This window comes from Haplochromis burtoni, unplaced genomic scaffold (genome assembly GCF_018398535.1).
Source record: "Haplochromis burtoni strain Fernald_Lab_line unplaced genomic scaffold, NCSU_Asbu1 Contig_19, whole genome shotgun sequence".
Taxonomy (NCBI): Eukaryota; Metazoa; Chordata; class Actinopteri; order Cichliformes; family Cichlidae; genus Haplochromis; species Haplochromis burtoni.
Window position 1 is genome coordinate 1,908,773 of NW_024582380.1, and position 15,376 is coordinate 1,924,148.

The 15,376-nt window shown below is 40.2% G+C and overlaps 2 protein-coding genes across 4 annotated transcripts in view; both read left to right on the plus strand.

Moving 5' to 3' along the window:
* The first annotated feature begins 3,085 nt into the window (after positions 1-3,085).
* Positions 3,086-7,374, plus strand: eif4ebp3l (eukaryotic translation initiation factor 4E binding protein 3, like). 2 transcript variants are annotated; one of them, XM_005916488.3, is made up of 3 exons: positions 3,086-3,512; positions 4,993-5,169; positions 6,749-7,374. In XM_005916488.3, the coding sequence occupies exons 1-3, from the start codon at positions 3,380-3,382 to the stop codon at positions 6,775-6,777; spliced, it is 339 nt and encodes a 112-aa protein (XP_005916550.1). In that variant the 5' UTR covers positions 3,086-3,379; the 3' UTR covers positions 6,778-7,374. The 2 variants fall into 2 exon arrangements, with proteins under 2 accessions (XP_005916550.1, XP_014187360.1); XM_014331874.2 differs by lacking the exon at positions 6,749-7,374 and having other exon boundaries at positions 4,993-5,350.
* A 7,116-nt stretch (positions 7,375-14,490) lies between these two features.
* Positions 14,491-15,376, plus strand: part of zgc:165573 (cysteine-rich and transmembrane domain-containing protein 1) — a 7,299-nt gene continuing 6,413 nt past the window's right edge. The window contains exon 1 of one of the 2 annotated variants that reach the window (XM_005916487.3): positions 14,491-14,748. In XM_005916487.3, coding sequence (XP_005916549.1) covers positions 14,506-14,748 — 243 coding nt within the window. In that variant the 5' untranslated portion in view covers positions 14,491-14,505. The remainder of the gene's footprint in view (positions 14,749-15,376) is intronic. The other variant, XM_014331872.2, reaches the window with a different exon arrangement.

Below are 15,376 nucleotides of genomic sequence, written 5' to 3' on the forward strand. Positions count from 1 at the left end.
TTCTGGAAAAGGCAGTTATTATGGTTGCAGATCCACAGCTGCCTCGAGCCTTGTGGCCAATAGGCCATGTGATTAAGGTTCATCGTAGTGATGATGGACTTGTCCGATCTGCTGATGTGAATGTTAATGGACGTGTTTACACCAGACCAGTTGCTCGGTTGGTAGTTTTACCTGCCGTGCCATCGGAAGACAGCGATACTAAGCAGAATAGCAAGTCGCCTCCCTCAACTGATTAGGGAGCCTTTTTTCGGGGAGCCAAATGTGTGTAACCACATTTGGGGGCGGCTGTATAAAAGGCTCTGGGATTTTATGTCTATGTTCTGCAATATTGTGTGGGGTGGAGTCGTAGGAAATGACGTAGGCAGAAGTTGGGGGTATCGCGATGCTACTCGAGAAGAGGGTTTTTTTCTGTGTTAGTTCTGTTACCTCGTAAGCTGTGTTCCTGGTTGCCATCCTTCACGTGATGCTCCGAGTGTTAAGTTCATGACTGGAAACTGCTGGCAACACTGAGCATCTAGGTGGCAATAAAACAGCTGGCGGTGACAATCCAGCAAAGTGGAAGCCTGTTGTCCTCCTTCCTGTATCCTGACCGATACACCATCTTGTTAGCTGCTGAACCTAAAAGAACTAGCCCTCACCAAGTACTCCTCAATAATGAGAGTGAGGAGAGAAAGTCAGGAGAGAATGGCGCCAGCTAAGAAGAGGAGGATGTCCTCCCCTGTGTGGGAACATTTTGATCTTATTCCTCCCAACAAGGTAAATTTCTACAGAAGATGTATTTTCATAATACTGATGGTGCAATACAATTTATGTTAAGCTGTCTTGACTTTTGTACAAGGTGAAGTGTTTGCTATGTGCCAGGGAGCTGGGATATAACAACAACACCTCATCCACGCTTAGGTACTACAGAGCTTTGCATGAGAATAAGGGGAACACCAATTGTGGAGCAAGACCAGGTGAGCCATCAAATGCAATGATAATATAGCATGTAGTAATGTTACTAAATGATATAACAATATTATACAGCTGTTATAAGTTACGTGTGTGATATTTATATTTGTGCTTTGTTCTCCTGAGGAAAGACAATAAAGACAATCTCAAATAGATGAAGACCTGGTTAGCATGGTGATTGAGGACTCCCAGCCATTTAGCATTGTGGAGGACAAAGGATTTAAAAGATTTGTTAAATCATTAAATCCTAGCTATGTTCTCCCCACTAAAAAGGCCATAAAAGCAGTGAAATTTTAGTTTTTACTGAATAAAATGTGAACAGGCAGGACTGAGGCCTCAGTCTGTAGCTGTCCATACCTTAACGTTACAATAGCACAACCACTGTCCATACTCCAACCACACCTCACCTCACAGTAAATGATCATTTCCATTTTAAGCATTTCCAAATAATCATTTTCCATACTGCCAGTATAAATATACACAGTATACTGCCATCACTACAATATACATGTTTTACACACTCCTTTTGTTGTTGACATTTACAGGCTATGTGCAAAATGCCACTCTCTTCAAATTCATGCTAACTAATATTTTTACGTCCAGTAGGTGTCCTACTAGAGCAAATGAAGCTTCAAGACGCTTTGCGCTGGGGTGAACCAATTGGATGAAAAGCTTCAGTGCTTCATGAAGCTTCATCTGCCCATCACTAGTTAAAACACCCAGACCAGTCATTGAAAAGTTCCACACACATTTAATATGAACAAATTGTTCATGTCAATGTCGCCCTCAAGTGGTCAGTGAAGTAGCAGATGGGGTTAATGGGGTTCAGCTGCTTTGGTGTTAATGAAATTAAGAGCAGCAACAATGAGACAAACCAAACCTGGACCCTACAAAGGTTGCACAGATAGTCCAACTTCTCCAGTGCGGCACATCAATAAATACCATTGCCAGAAGGTTTGCTGTGTCTCCCAGCACAGACTCAAGAGCGTGGAGGAGATCCCAGGAAACTGGCAGTTATTATGAGAAAGATTTATAATTTTTTTTTTTAAAAAAAGTGTTCCTTGTGTTAACGTCAATGTCGCCCTCAAGTGGCTGAAAAGTAGGAGAATTTTTTTTAAACAAATAAAATAAAACCAAAAGGAAGGTCAATCTGTCAAATAAAACTACAAACAAATATGTCACTTTAAAGGAGTCCTGATTAAACCGATTTAATGCCAACTTTAATTATCTCTTTTGTGTACATATTCTATTGGAAATACATGTTTATTTATGTATCTGTTTATGTTTATAATAACAAGACTAACTGACCAAAGGCTAGAAATTTCCAGACCAATGGGAAATCTGTTTTGCTTCTCTATTTGCTGATTTAATCCACTCCAAGAGAATCTTTATTATTCATAAATGTAATAAAATAAAACGCAAGCAACACAAGTGTGTAAATAGACAAATGTATAACTATATGCATCTAATGTATCTCCAGATTACAGAAAAAGTAAATCGCGTAACCCTTATTGATACTTACTGCTGGAATTGATCAGAGCTCTGCTGATTCGTGCGAGACGTGCACACTTTGTTCCAAAACACTGAAACGGGTAAATATATCTCCATATAAACCTATATATAGGAAATGTTTGGATAAATGAAATGTTGGAGAGTAATAATGCATTTCCTGATTAAAGAAAACTTATAATAAAACAGAGATGACTGTAACCCGTATAGACGGTGCTGCTGTTATTGATCAGAGATCTGGAGCTGCCACGTGAGAGACGTGCACACGGTGCCTCTCGTCTAAACATGAAGGCATGGTACTAACACACTGACACACATGTAGGGGGCAGTGTTGCCAAGTGATTGACAACCACGAGGTGGATGCGTGGTTTGTGAACCAGATGACCCCTGTCTAGGTATTCTCGCGGGAACTCGTGTTATTTCTATCCAGTATACGGCTATTTTAATACCATTCGTTTACAAAGAGAAACTAATGTTATTCATTGGTAATAATACAATTCCCACTATTTCCCCCACGGGGTAAACTGACAGTGATAGAGAGTAGAATACAACGCTCTTTTTACTCATTGTCACCGCCCTCGCGGACTGTCGTTTGGGAATAAACATTCGTACCCAATACACGCTGTCCCACGTGCCTGGTAGCTACTGCACAAAAACATGACGGCTGGCTGCTGCAGACTTGGGTACCACGAATGCAGAGTGTAGCAGCGTTTGGAAGCTGGTTGTCGTGACAGACCTTAAAACTTTGAGCTTCCTTTAACTCTTAGTTTGCAAGTGAAACTTGTAAAACTTTACGGTATCTTACGTAGTTTTGTCCGTGAGGAAAGCTGTGGGGAAACTTGTATTTACGAGTTTCGGGGCTAAAGAAACAAAGAAAGTCGCTAGCACTTTTTGAAGCAGTAGTTAGGCCAAAATTAGCATGTCGGTCGACGCAAATCAAGTTAAAAGCCGTCCTATCCCCACCAGGGTGCTTACCCTGAAGGACTGGTCCCAGCTACCAGACTGTTACAGCCAAACACCCGGGGGTACCCTGTTCTCCACCACGCCTGGAGGTAAGAAAAACTGCACTGTGTTGTGTTTTTGTGTTATCAATTTATGTTTTCAGAACTCAACGGGAAAGAAAAAGGGGAAAACCCTCGAAAAGTTCGACTTTTGCTGGAAACTAATGGTTTGTGCCTACGTCCAAACGGTCACGCGCGTCATCTCTCGCGAGAGGCTGCACGCGACAACATAAGTGTCTGATGTAATATTAGTTTCCCCTAACGTCAATAAAAACAGCCCTCGCACTTGCTCGAGACCAAAAAGCGGGCAAAGATGGGGCCCCTGCCTCGTTTGTAGATTGACAGCATGCTCACAGCAGGCCACAGCCCCGTATGTTCACGAGTGTGCTTTACCTGCATCGAGTTGGTTAATACTCTAACGTCGGTGTTTTGTTTCTTCCTAAATTGTTTTTTCTTTTCTTTTTTATACATGTATAACTACATACATATTGTTTAAGTTCTGTAGTTAAACTTGTATCGGTAAGGCTTATAACAACACTGCCCTCTGACAAACGCAAACACGGTGGTCTGATCGGTGACTTGTTGCAGCGTCAAACTTACTGATTGTTGTCTCAAACACAACACGCCCAGTCTTAACTCGTGACTTTTAGGGTGTATGTGTCCGGTTGCCAGAAATGCAGAGTGATTGGCCTTCGCAGTGGTGGAGGAGCGGGAGGCCGTCCTATCCCTGCTTCTCTCTGTTCTGCATTTGAGGAACAGTAGAGAACATTCTGTACATTTTGAAGGGGGAGGGGGTGAAATGTGTAATGCATGAGGGAATGTAAACATTTCAAGAAAAAGGCCTAAAAATGGATGCCAAAGGACACGTGACAGGATGTCGCTACTGAGTTTTGACTTGAGTTAAACTTTGTATAGTGACACATTAAATTTTGCACACCCTATCAGGTCGATGCTTGTGTTGCTGACCCCCTTTTTCACATGTAGCTGCATGGCACAGTCGCTGCTTCCACTATAGGTTGCATTCCAGCCCCCTTCCCCTGCCCCATTTCCCTCTGCTTTGCTTCCCTTTGTCTAGGATGAATTGCCCGTAACTGTTTTTCAACGTGTTTTTCCTTGTAGACGGTACAAACTCCATTTTGAAAAGAACAATAAGTACTTTTAGGTTAATTCATAAGCATTTAATGACTGCTGTATATGTAACAGCTTTCTGCTGAATCAAAATATGAAACATGTGGCTTTAATCTGAAAGCATCTTGCTTCAAAGTGAGAATGTTTTGTGGTTTGATTTCTTGGAATTCCTAGAATTACTGTGACGGCTCTAAACATTGTGTGCACACAACCCTTTCCCCACTTAAATCTCTTCCAATACAGAATAATATTGTCCAAATCTCCAGATGTGCACCTTAGATCACTGCAAAGGGGCTTGAGTAATAACTAGGCTGCAGTTTGAGCTTGCAGAAGTCCAGCCTTTGTTCTGTTGTTTGACTCTTTGTTTTGATTTTAACCCCCACCCCCTCCTAAAACAAAATAGGCACCCGCATCATCTATGACAGAAAGTTCCTCTTGGATTGTCGAAACTCTCCTCTTGCTCGGACCCCCCCATGCTGTCTTCCCCAAATCCCAGGGGTAACTGTACCAGCCACACACTCCACGGGGAAGTTGCAGGATCTCAAAGAGGAGGAAGAAGAGGAAGAGAAAGACATTGCAGGTAAATGTCTTGTACATATAAGATTCATTTGTGTCACCACAACTTGTAATGTGGAATTTTACTTGATATATATTGAGTCTCCTGAAAGTTCAGAATCCTTATTGTTCCCTTTATTTGTGAGAGTGATGTCAGCCAGCACAATTCTATCAATCTGAACACTCAGGATAAATACTGGGAGGGGGAAAAAAGCTTTGCATGTGACTGAGGTGCCCAAAACAAATAGTTCAATAATTTGTTTTGCAATGTGCAGCTGTTGGGTTAGGGTGGTGGGGGGCATGCCAACACTGATAAAAGGGATTAATAAGCTTCAAGGCATATGAGCCCATGAAATGGAACGTGTTCTTAAGTAAAACCGTTTTTGATTCCTGTCTTTTTCCTAACCCCTGAGAAAAGTGTGTGTGTGTGAGTGTGTGTGTGTGTCGCAATTGACATTAAATCATCCTCCCCTCTCAGATTTTTCTAACTGATACAAAGAAGGCTCCACTGACTGTTTTATGATTAAGTCGAAATGCTGATTAAGCCAGCGTGTCCAGCCTTAACCATCATATGCATACAGCCTGCTGTTCTTGCAGTCCTCAACTCTGCAGCTGAACTGTTTGTTAGCTGTTTACCTTTTTATTAAAAAAGAGGCCAGCAGTTTATTGGTAAACAATCATGTCTGACAAAGTGACTTTGCACGATTAACAGTTCAAAATCTGGTTATCTTAAACTGCATAGATGTTGTTCCTCTCTTTAGAACCATTTTAGCTGTCTTTTGATTGGCGGACCCTCATGGATAGAAGTCAGAAAGTTGTGTGAGATGATCATATGTTCAGGATATTGTTTTCTGGGCAAGGAGAATAAAACAACTCAAGGAATGAGCATTTAGACGAGTGTTAAGCCTGAGCTTGTGACTCACTGAGATTACTTGTACAAACACAGCCAAAGATTCAGAACATAATGTCACAGGCTGAGGAAAAGCATCATATTTCCACTTTTGTTTTTTGTTTTTTTGTTTTTTTGTTTTTTTTTTAAGTTTAATGTCTTTTGGTAAACAACTTGACTTTATTATTATTATTATTATTATTATTATTATTATTATTATTATTGATTTCCAATTAGAATATTGTGACTTGCTAGAGATAAAGTTCCTTATTTTGGCAACAAATCCTCTAGTGGGGCTTATTGTGGCCATGTGACCAAAGGTTGGGTTCACAGTTTAGTCATTTGTTATTGACTGAAGTACATGCAGCTATCAATCTGCCCTCCTCCATTCCTCCTGTCAAACTGAAGACCATGAGGATTACACGTGACCCCTGCCTAGTTGTCTCCTTCTTTGTGTGGTAAAAACACCCAAGACGTGCCGTGGGTCTTGTTTTTATGTTCTATGTCCTTGGTGTGTCCATGTGTTTTTTGCCCCCTTCATGGCTTCCTTTGCAGTGATAAGAGCTAGTTTGTTCTCGTCGCCATTGTCGGTTAAGGTGTGGCTGCAACCGCACAAATAAGGTGATGGCAGATTATCAAACCTCACTGTTTTTAATCTCAACTGTTTTGTTTTGTGCTTCTTTTTTTTTTTTTTTTTTTTTTTTTTTCCCAACAGATGACAACCAGTTTGAGATGGACATCTGAGCTGCAGTATTACCTCCTGTGGAGATGTTTAAATGCCTCCAAGGTCATCACTGACCGTAACGCATTACAAATGAAGCTTTTTCACTTTTTCACTTTTTTTTTTTTTTTTTTTTTTAAACGACTAAAAGCTTTTGTCTGGAATTAAAGAATGAAAGCATAAAAGTAGGGTGCTTTTAACCCTAAAGTGTTTATTGTACTAAATGGGTTGTTTGGTTGCTGATTCACTTCAGAACTGTAGCAGTATTAAAAAAAAAAAAAAAAAAAAAATCCATTTTGATTTCACTTTTTAAAATCTTTGTAAATAAGAAACTTGTACTATGTTGCTTTTTTTTTTTTTTTTTTTTTTTTTTTTTTTTTTTTAAATCGAGGGACTATAAGATGATCGTACCGAGACATGAAGTTGGTACTTTCAATGCATGCATCATTTATAATTTCCCCCACCCGCCCTAAAAAGGAAGGTTGACTTTCTTTGTTTGGTAGACAGGTGTCACCCAACATTGCGGGGGTGCCTTCTGAAATTCAGGTCCTACTTTGTTTTGTATAGAGGAAGTGATGGAATGTGAAGAAATTCAAATAAAGGCTGTGAAAACTGTCAAATTGTGTCTTCGCTTTCTTTTTGTCCATGTTTTAGCTTTTAAGCTGCACACTAACATAAAGGCCTTGTAACTTAAACTTTTACCATTTCCAATAAAGTATATATTTCTCTAAAGAGAAATGGTCTACAAGGGTTTCAAGTGTTAATGTATTTTTATGAACCCAAAGGATAGCTCATAAAGTTTGATAACATGTACTTTGGGTAAAGTACACGTCTGTGCTTTATGTCAGGTTTTCTCTGTGCTTAAATGGACTCAAATGGAGCCTGTAAGCCTGGGCTTCACGTTTAGTGAATGATTGTGCTGCCTTATTTTACAGAAATCCACTATAGCCAGTGTAGCTAAGCCGATGACCCTGTTACACCTCGTAACAGAAAAGCACGTTGCCATGCAAAAATGCATATTAGGCAGTTAGTATGTTGCATTACTTGTGTACTGATACTCTTGTATTTTAAAAGGGAAATCCACATGTGCATAGAAGCTCAATTTTGCTGATCTGTGTGAAGTAAAATGGTTATTTTTAGGCTTGTGGTTCTCTGAATGTCAGGAACGGGGCCAGACTGAATATGATTTTTCTAGGAGAAAGTGGGAAATTAAAAAAACAAACAAAAACAATCCTTCCAGTCAGAAAGTTTTGTGGATAATCCCCAGCTATTCTAGTCTGCATGCTGAAGTATCATTGTCCAAGATGCATTTATCAGTGCGTGTGTGGGAAAGTTAGGAAAAAAAGTATGAGAACCACAGCTTTAGTCTTTATCCTGGTATTATGCACTGTTTATGTTGATGGGAAATGCAATCTTGAATTTTCAGACATAGCAAAAAAACACTGAAAAATCTATTAAGTGTTTTTTTTCTAATATTTATCAGGAGTGGCTTTGAAGCACAAGGCTGCCCAGAGTCATGTACACTGTGTCTCCGGCCGTGGCCACTCAGCAAGGTCAGTGCTAGGCATGCTGGCTTATTCCAGACGCTGGCAGTCTATAGATCAGGGAAACTGACTGTGGAAGTAGGTCTGGTCTTAAGGAATGAAAGCAGCTGCACCTCAGAGGCCAGACACAGTAAAACTATACCTCAGTATGGGGGCGGGGGTATGACACCTGCTGGTATTTGACCAGATAGTCATTTCAAATATGTAATTGTGGATTTACTGAGTAAGCAGGGATAGCTCAGTAGGTAGAGTGGTGGCCCCATGATCGGAAGGTCGGGGGTTCAACTCCACTGAACGGCTACCCTGAGGTACCCCTGAGCAAGGTACCGTCCCTACACACTGCTCCCCGGGCGCTGCATTGGTGGCTGCCCACTGCTTCACTGGGTGAATGGGTTAAATGCAGAGGAGCTATTTCCCTATGGGGACTAACACATACACATTATTATTATTATTTAGCTAATAATAATGACAGTCTATTCTGAGTGGAGTATTCAAGCAAAAACGGACAAGCAGCCCCTGCCCCACATTGTTCATGTTTAATTTTGTGACATCATTCTGTTCAGATGTTGAAGACATGGTTTTGCAGATATTATTACCAACCACCTCTAATTAATTAAAGCAAGCAGTGTAGTAACTGTAGTTCCTTTAAGAACAAGCAAATTAAATGTGCTCTGTTAGCTTGTATTAGCTCACCTTACAGCAAATACAATGCTCAGACAGCAGGTTAACATTTTGCTACTGTAATAATTCTAGACTAGACTAGACCATTGAGGTCACCATCTATCAACGATATTTGGCTGAATTCTGGCTGCATTGAGCTGATTTTACAGCTGAATCCAGGCTAAAGTAAGCTACAAATGTTAGCCAAGGTTTTCAAACATATTTTGATTTATTTCTTTATTTTTAATAAAGTACGTAAATGGACTTTGCATGCTCATTGCCAGCTCTGTTTTTTTAAATTCTTGGACTCCTCTAGAGTGGCTTCACATGACTCACAGTTCAAAATAATCCCTGTTTATCTTACTGTGGACTTCAGTGCAGGCTCTCAGTTTTTAAACTATCTGAAACAAGCTATTTTGCATCCAGTATCTGTGTATCCATTATTGCGACAGTATATATATGAGATAAACCGAGGGAAAGGATGATGGGTCGACTTCAGAGAAATGATAAGAAAGGTTTGTTGCAGCAATAATAAGTCTCAGAGTGAGCGAGATTTACTTAAGGAACTCTATTGCAGGGCATATGACAGCCTATCGATACCTCCGACATCTCAATATGACAAGATATAATAGCACACATTTCAGGAGTGTAGTAGGCCATTATGATGCTTTTATACAATGCATTTTCACTGCATTGCATACATTACACTGTGTCCAGCAAGCAGCTGATCCTGAAATGTTTTCTGTTGTTGATGAGTGGACTACCAGTCTCTGGTCTGCTGCACATTTGTGAAATGTTATTTTGGAAAAAATATGTCTGTGCTGTTGAAAACAACACCACAGATGACCACCCTTGCCATCCAAGTTCAAATGAACCCTGGTAAACTTGCTCCAGTGCCCTTTTCCAAAGAGTTAAGATCCCTTCTTTGCATCTTCGCTCCTCCCAGTTTCCCTGTAAGAGGGTCGGGTAAAGCTGGCATGGCCGATGAGGATCTATTTTTATCAGCTGCTCCTGTGCTCCTGTTAAAGCCCAGCAGTACAAGTTCAGGATGAATCGCCCGGGTGACGATGTAAACAGACACTCAAACACACAGCCTACTAGGTGACATATATCCTGACAGGAAGGGGCCTGGAGGGGTGGGAGTGGGCTGATGCAGGCCGCGTGTTCGACACATACACGCACACAAACTCCATTTCACATTACTTACACCACAGGAAAGCCAGCCAGCTGTTTACCAGGATTCCTGTTGAGCACATGAGTAAAAGAGTACACTGTAAACGCTGATTCCTCGATCGCTGTTACACTGAAATTAAATATGAGACACTGTCAGATGTTTCTTGGATTACATGAGGCTCATATGATGCTTGAAAACATTTCATTGTAATTTTTTTTTTCACTATATTCCCTAGAAGTGATCTTTGAAAAGTATTTTTGAATTGTTTTTCATGTATTCAGAACTGGTCTGTGATGTTTACAATGCAGGTTACACCGTCTTGCATTTGGCTCAGTAACGCTGACGATTTCTTCACTGTTTGTTGCACAATCGCTGCTGTTGCCTAATGTGTCACCGGTAACTTTCATCAACAGACTTTCTGTGCATGACTTTACGCTTCCGCTGTAAACATACTGTGCTTAGTGTGCATATGTCAGAGATCAGGGTTTCAATACCCAGTGGCACCACTGGTTTACAGCTCTGTTTGTTGATACAGGTGTCCTGTTACACATACTCAATGTGCAAGCCTCATCACATGTTGCTACATGAAATTCTTTGCAGAACAGAAATCATTGCCTTTTAAATTCAACTGTCAATAGCAGAGGTCACGCTGTCCAATTTCTGGTATGCTACTCATTCATTAAACAGAATATCATGTATTGTCAAACATCCACCATACCTGCTGCTGAAACAAGCATGTATATACTGTATATATAGTAACCAGTTATCCATGCCTTCTTTATTTCATAATTTATTCAAACATCTTTGCACTCCTCACCATTGCACATACAGTATGGATATGCCATACATGTTGTTACTATACTGGCTGTTCATTCTGTTTACACTGAATGCAAAGGGGAAAAAAACAGAGCCCAGTTCCTTGTATGTGCACACATACTGATTCCGATATATAATAGTGAAGAATTATATTTTGTTTTAACATCTACCAGTGATTAAAAAAAACAAACCCTTATACGTGAGATATGCCCAGGTTGGTTTGTATTACAGTTACTTTACAGTGTAATAAGATAGATATAAGGGTGTTATTGTCTTAGAAAACATGATGTATGTTAATGAATTTGTAAATATTATCCAGCAATATATATTGATGTAAGAATTACAGAGCCTTTTTTGGTTTCATAATGAGTACTTACAGCTGGGAAAACAAAGTTATGGAGCTATTGACATGAAATCATTACCAGATGTTGGTAACATCCCAAATGATCTGTGCATACAAAGAAACCAAGACAAATGAGTCCTTAAATTAAGCCATGTGTAGTGGCGTGGAATGACACAAGGACATATGAAGAAAAGGAGGTGTGAAAAGGCATTGAAAGCCTTAGCCAACTTTATATCTCAATGTCACCAGGTGATGTTGAACCTATCCAAACAATTAATAAATGCATTGAGCAAATTAACAATTGGATGTCTCATAATTTCCTTCAGCTGAACAAAACCAAAACTGAAGTACTTATCTTTGGACCCAAAAAAGATCGACTAAATATCAGTAATCAGCTTAAACTGGTCCAACTAGAAACTACTGACCAGGCCAGAAATTTAGGTGTAATAATGGACTCAGACCTGAACCTCCAGGGCCACATAAAAGTAATAACAAGGTCAGCCTTCTATCATATGAGGAACATTTCTAGGATTAAAGGACTGATGACACAAGGAGACCTAGAAAAACTCATCCATGCATTTATCTCTAGCCACCTTGATTACTGTAACAGTATCTTCACAGGTTTACCTAAAAAATCAATCAGACAACTGCAGCTGATCCAGAACGCTGTTGCTTGTGTTCTCACTAGAATCAAGAAAATAGAGCACATTACCCCAGTTCTAAAGTCATTACACTGGCTCCCTCTAGCTCAGAGAATAGACTTTAAAGTGCTTTTATTAGTTTATAAATCATTGAATGGGCTAGCACCAGAGTACATTAGAGATCTGCTATCATGGTACAAATCATCTAGATCAGTTAGGTCCTCCAGCTCTAGTTTAGTGACTGTCCCTAGAACCAGAACTAAACATGGAGAAGCAGCTTTTCGTTTCTATGCTCCTCACATCTGGAGCGCACTATCAGGAGAATGCAAAGCTGCAGAGACACTGAACTCCTTACTTATTTAGACTTGCTTATGAGTAACTGATCTTATTATGGCTTTCTACTTGCTTGTTTTTAATTTTGAATTGCACCTTGAATTGCCTTGTGCTTAAAGTGTGTTATACAAATAAAATTGCCTTGCCTTGCCTAGAAGCCAGCTGAGATCTCTCTCTATTATGAATGCAATCCTGCCCCCTATCAGTGGAAATTAGTACTAGCTGGTTCAGTCCTAATTCATGGCCTATAAGAAAGGTTTCTCATTACCAAGGTGTCACAGCAAATTCAGCTTATGACGGGTAAACCTTATTGTTGCAAGACAGTAGGAGCCTTACTGTTGCAGAAGATACTGATGGGATCAGTTACGGGCATATTTCTGACCTTCAGGATGTTACAGTGAATTAGGGAAGTGGAAAGAACATCATTTCACGATAAACCAGCCACAATCAAACGTTCCTCACAAGATTTCTGATAGAAGAGTCAGAACCTCATCAAAAGAGTTGTCCAAGAGCCAAGAACCACTCGGGGAAAGCTTCAGAAAGAACTGTGGTCTATGCTAAGCAGCCAGACTTGGCTGGCTTATCCAGGTAACTTCTGGGTTAAACCTGGGTTTTCTTTACTATGAAGTATTCACTTCTTGTTGGGGTAAATTGGTAGATTAAGAATCAACTCAAGAATCAAATCAAGAATCAATTCTCCAGAAAAGAGTGTCACCGTACCGGGAGATCCCTCGGGCACCTGCATGTGAACAGTAAAAAAGGTCTAAAGTTTTTTTTTGTTGTTGTTGTTTTTAAATACCATGTAATGTCTTTGATTCCCTGATGAGCATTATTAATTAACACTTACATATAAATAATTAATACTTACATATTTTTTTCAATTTTATTGTTCTGCAGCTTAGAGAATAAACACTCAAACTGTCAGGAGAAGGTTATGTTCAGAGTTTGGGTTTAAAATCATTTGTAAGCAACACGTTTTCACTAATTCTTTTCTTTTAAAGCACGTTGTAAGTGTGATGTAGATTCTCTATTGGGACAATACATAATATGTTAAGCTGTACCTTACTAAAATCACAAAATGAAGCCAAACTGTGTCAGTTGTCAAAGGAAGCCCTTTAACAGTCTTGCATTTTACTGGCATTTTATGTTGTTTTGAGATTTTCATCACCATTTGATAACGTCTCTGGAGTAGGTGACACTCACAGGGATCATTTTCTGTGGAAAAGTCACATGAGTCTTGAAACCTCCCTTCGTGATTGGTCAGATGCTGACGTCACCCCTTTCATGTGATAGCACAGGGGAAATCCTGGGTTAATTTAGGGAGTTGATAACCAGCGTTGTTTGCCGTTTATCCTGATAGCCAATGTTAGGGTAGGTGAATCTAGGTAGGGGAAAAAGCTTCTTTGAACTCGCTGTGTAGTATGGAGCCCTGAGTTAACAGGTACAGTTGTTTCAAAGAAAACAAATTCACTCAACCGCCATGGCCTCTCTGCACGTGCAAGACATTTTGACAAGCCAATAAATCACTGGGAGAATACGGTCACAGATAAGAGGGTTTATAGCAATCAGCCTATAGTGAACACAAGTGCAGCTATACAGCCCACTCCACAAACCACTTTCGTGGACTTTGTTTTCCTTCTCTCGGATCTGTAAGATATACAATTGAAATCTGCCAAAGTGCTGCAATTACTGGGACCCAGAAAGATCGAAGGTGTCTTAGATTAATGCCTGAATCTTACAGCATATAATGTTAATAAACAGCTAACAACTCAACGACACGGTGTCCTGGTGTGCTCAGCAACTTAAACAAAATTAAACACACGCATTTGGCGAATATCCGAATTGTGTATCTCATATAAACACGAGAAGGTCTTATGATTCCAGGGGCTAGCCTGACATCTGCTGGGACAAAACCAGCAATGCAATATGATAGATAAAACACAGGAAATAATGAAAAAATTCATTCTTACATATATAAAATAATATTTGACTATGTGTCTTTGGTAACATGTAAATTATCCATTAGCTTTATGAGCAAAACTCCCATGAGTGAGAGAAATAAGGTCATCGATGAATAATTGACCAGTTAGTCACTCCTCTGAGCTATTCTTGCTCCTCGTGTGAATTTCGTCACTGGCTGGGTGATGTAGACCCGTTAAATCGGTTATCTGTTCAAACGACCAGAAGTCATTGTTTTTTCCCCTGGCGAACGGCTGGTCATCGCTCTAGCTTGTGATTGGATGCTGGCGAGCGGGGGCCGGCTCAGCAGCCAATCCCGCCCTTCGGTGGCCCACCGAAACGCCTCCCGCATATCGTACCCTTTAAATGACGTCACACCCAGTGAACGCGATACGCACCAAATTTCTGGACAGTGGTCGGTCATTGCGGTAAGAAGTAGTAACAAGAAGAGAAGACTGACGCCGTTTCTGGTTAAGCAGACTTTGCTGCCGTCTCCAGCTGATCGGAATAGTGGTTACTCAAAGGTAGGAAGCCCAGCCAGGGCCGGACTGTGTATATTTGTGTGTACGAGCCTTGTCACTGTGAAATTAGAGATGGGTCGGACTGGGTTGTGGCCTGCAGGTGCGACTTCTGTTTGCCTCATGTAAAGGCTATAGAGTTCTTTAAAAAAAAAAAAACACTTAATAGGCTAAACTAAATTCTGTTGACTAACCCTGATAATAAGTGCGCTAGTCATACTAACAAACGCTTATTGAAAATACAAACGGATCAAATATTAACAGACTAGCTTTAGCTTAACTCAGATTAATTCAAGGCAGCGTTGCTGAGCAACAAAGGTTCCGGTTATAGTTTCTGTTCTTTTTTTCTTTTTTGTTTTCGTGTCTTTTTTTAGTTTAGAGCTTTTTTTTTTTTTTTTTCTCAGTTTGCTCCAAGCACCTGTTTATATGACAGAGTTATGGTTCTGATTGCTCTTAATTGGGTCCAATGGGGTGTCTTAATATACACGGAGTCTTGTCTTGTCTCTAGACAAAGACAAGGTAAACAGGGGCTGCCAGGCTACGGAACTGCTTTGCCACAGCTCAGCTTGTACAAACATGATGTAAATCTAATGTAAGCTCATTCATTTTGGGCAATATGGGCTTTTACCCCCCC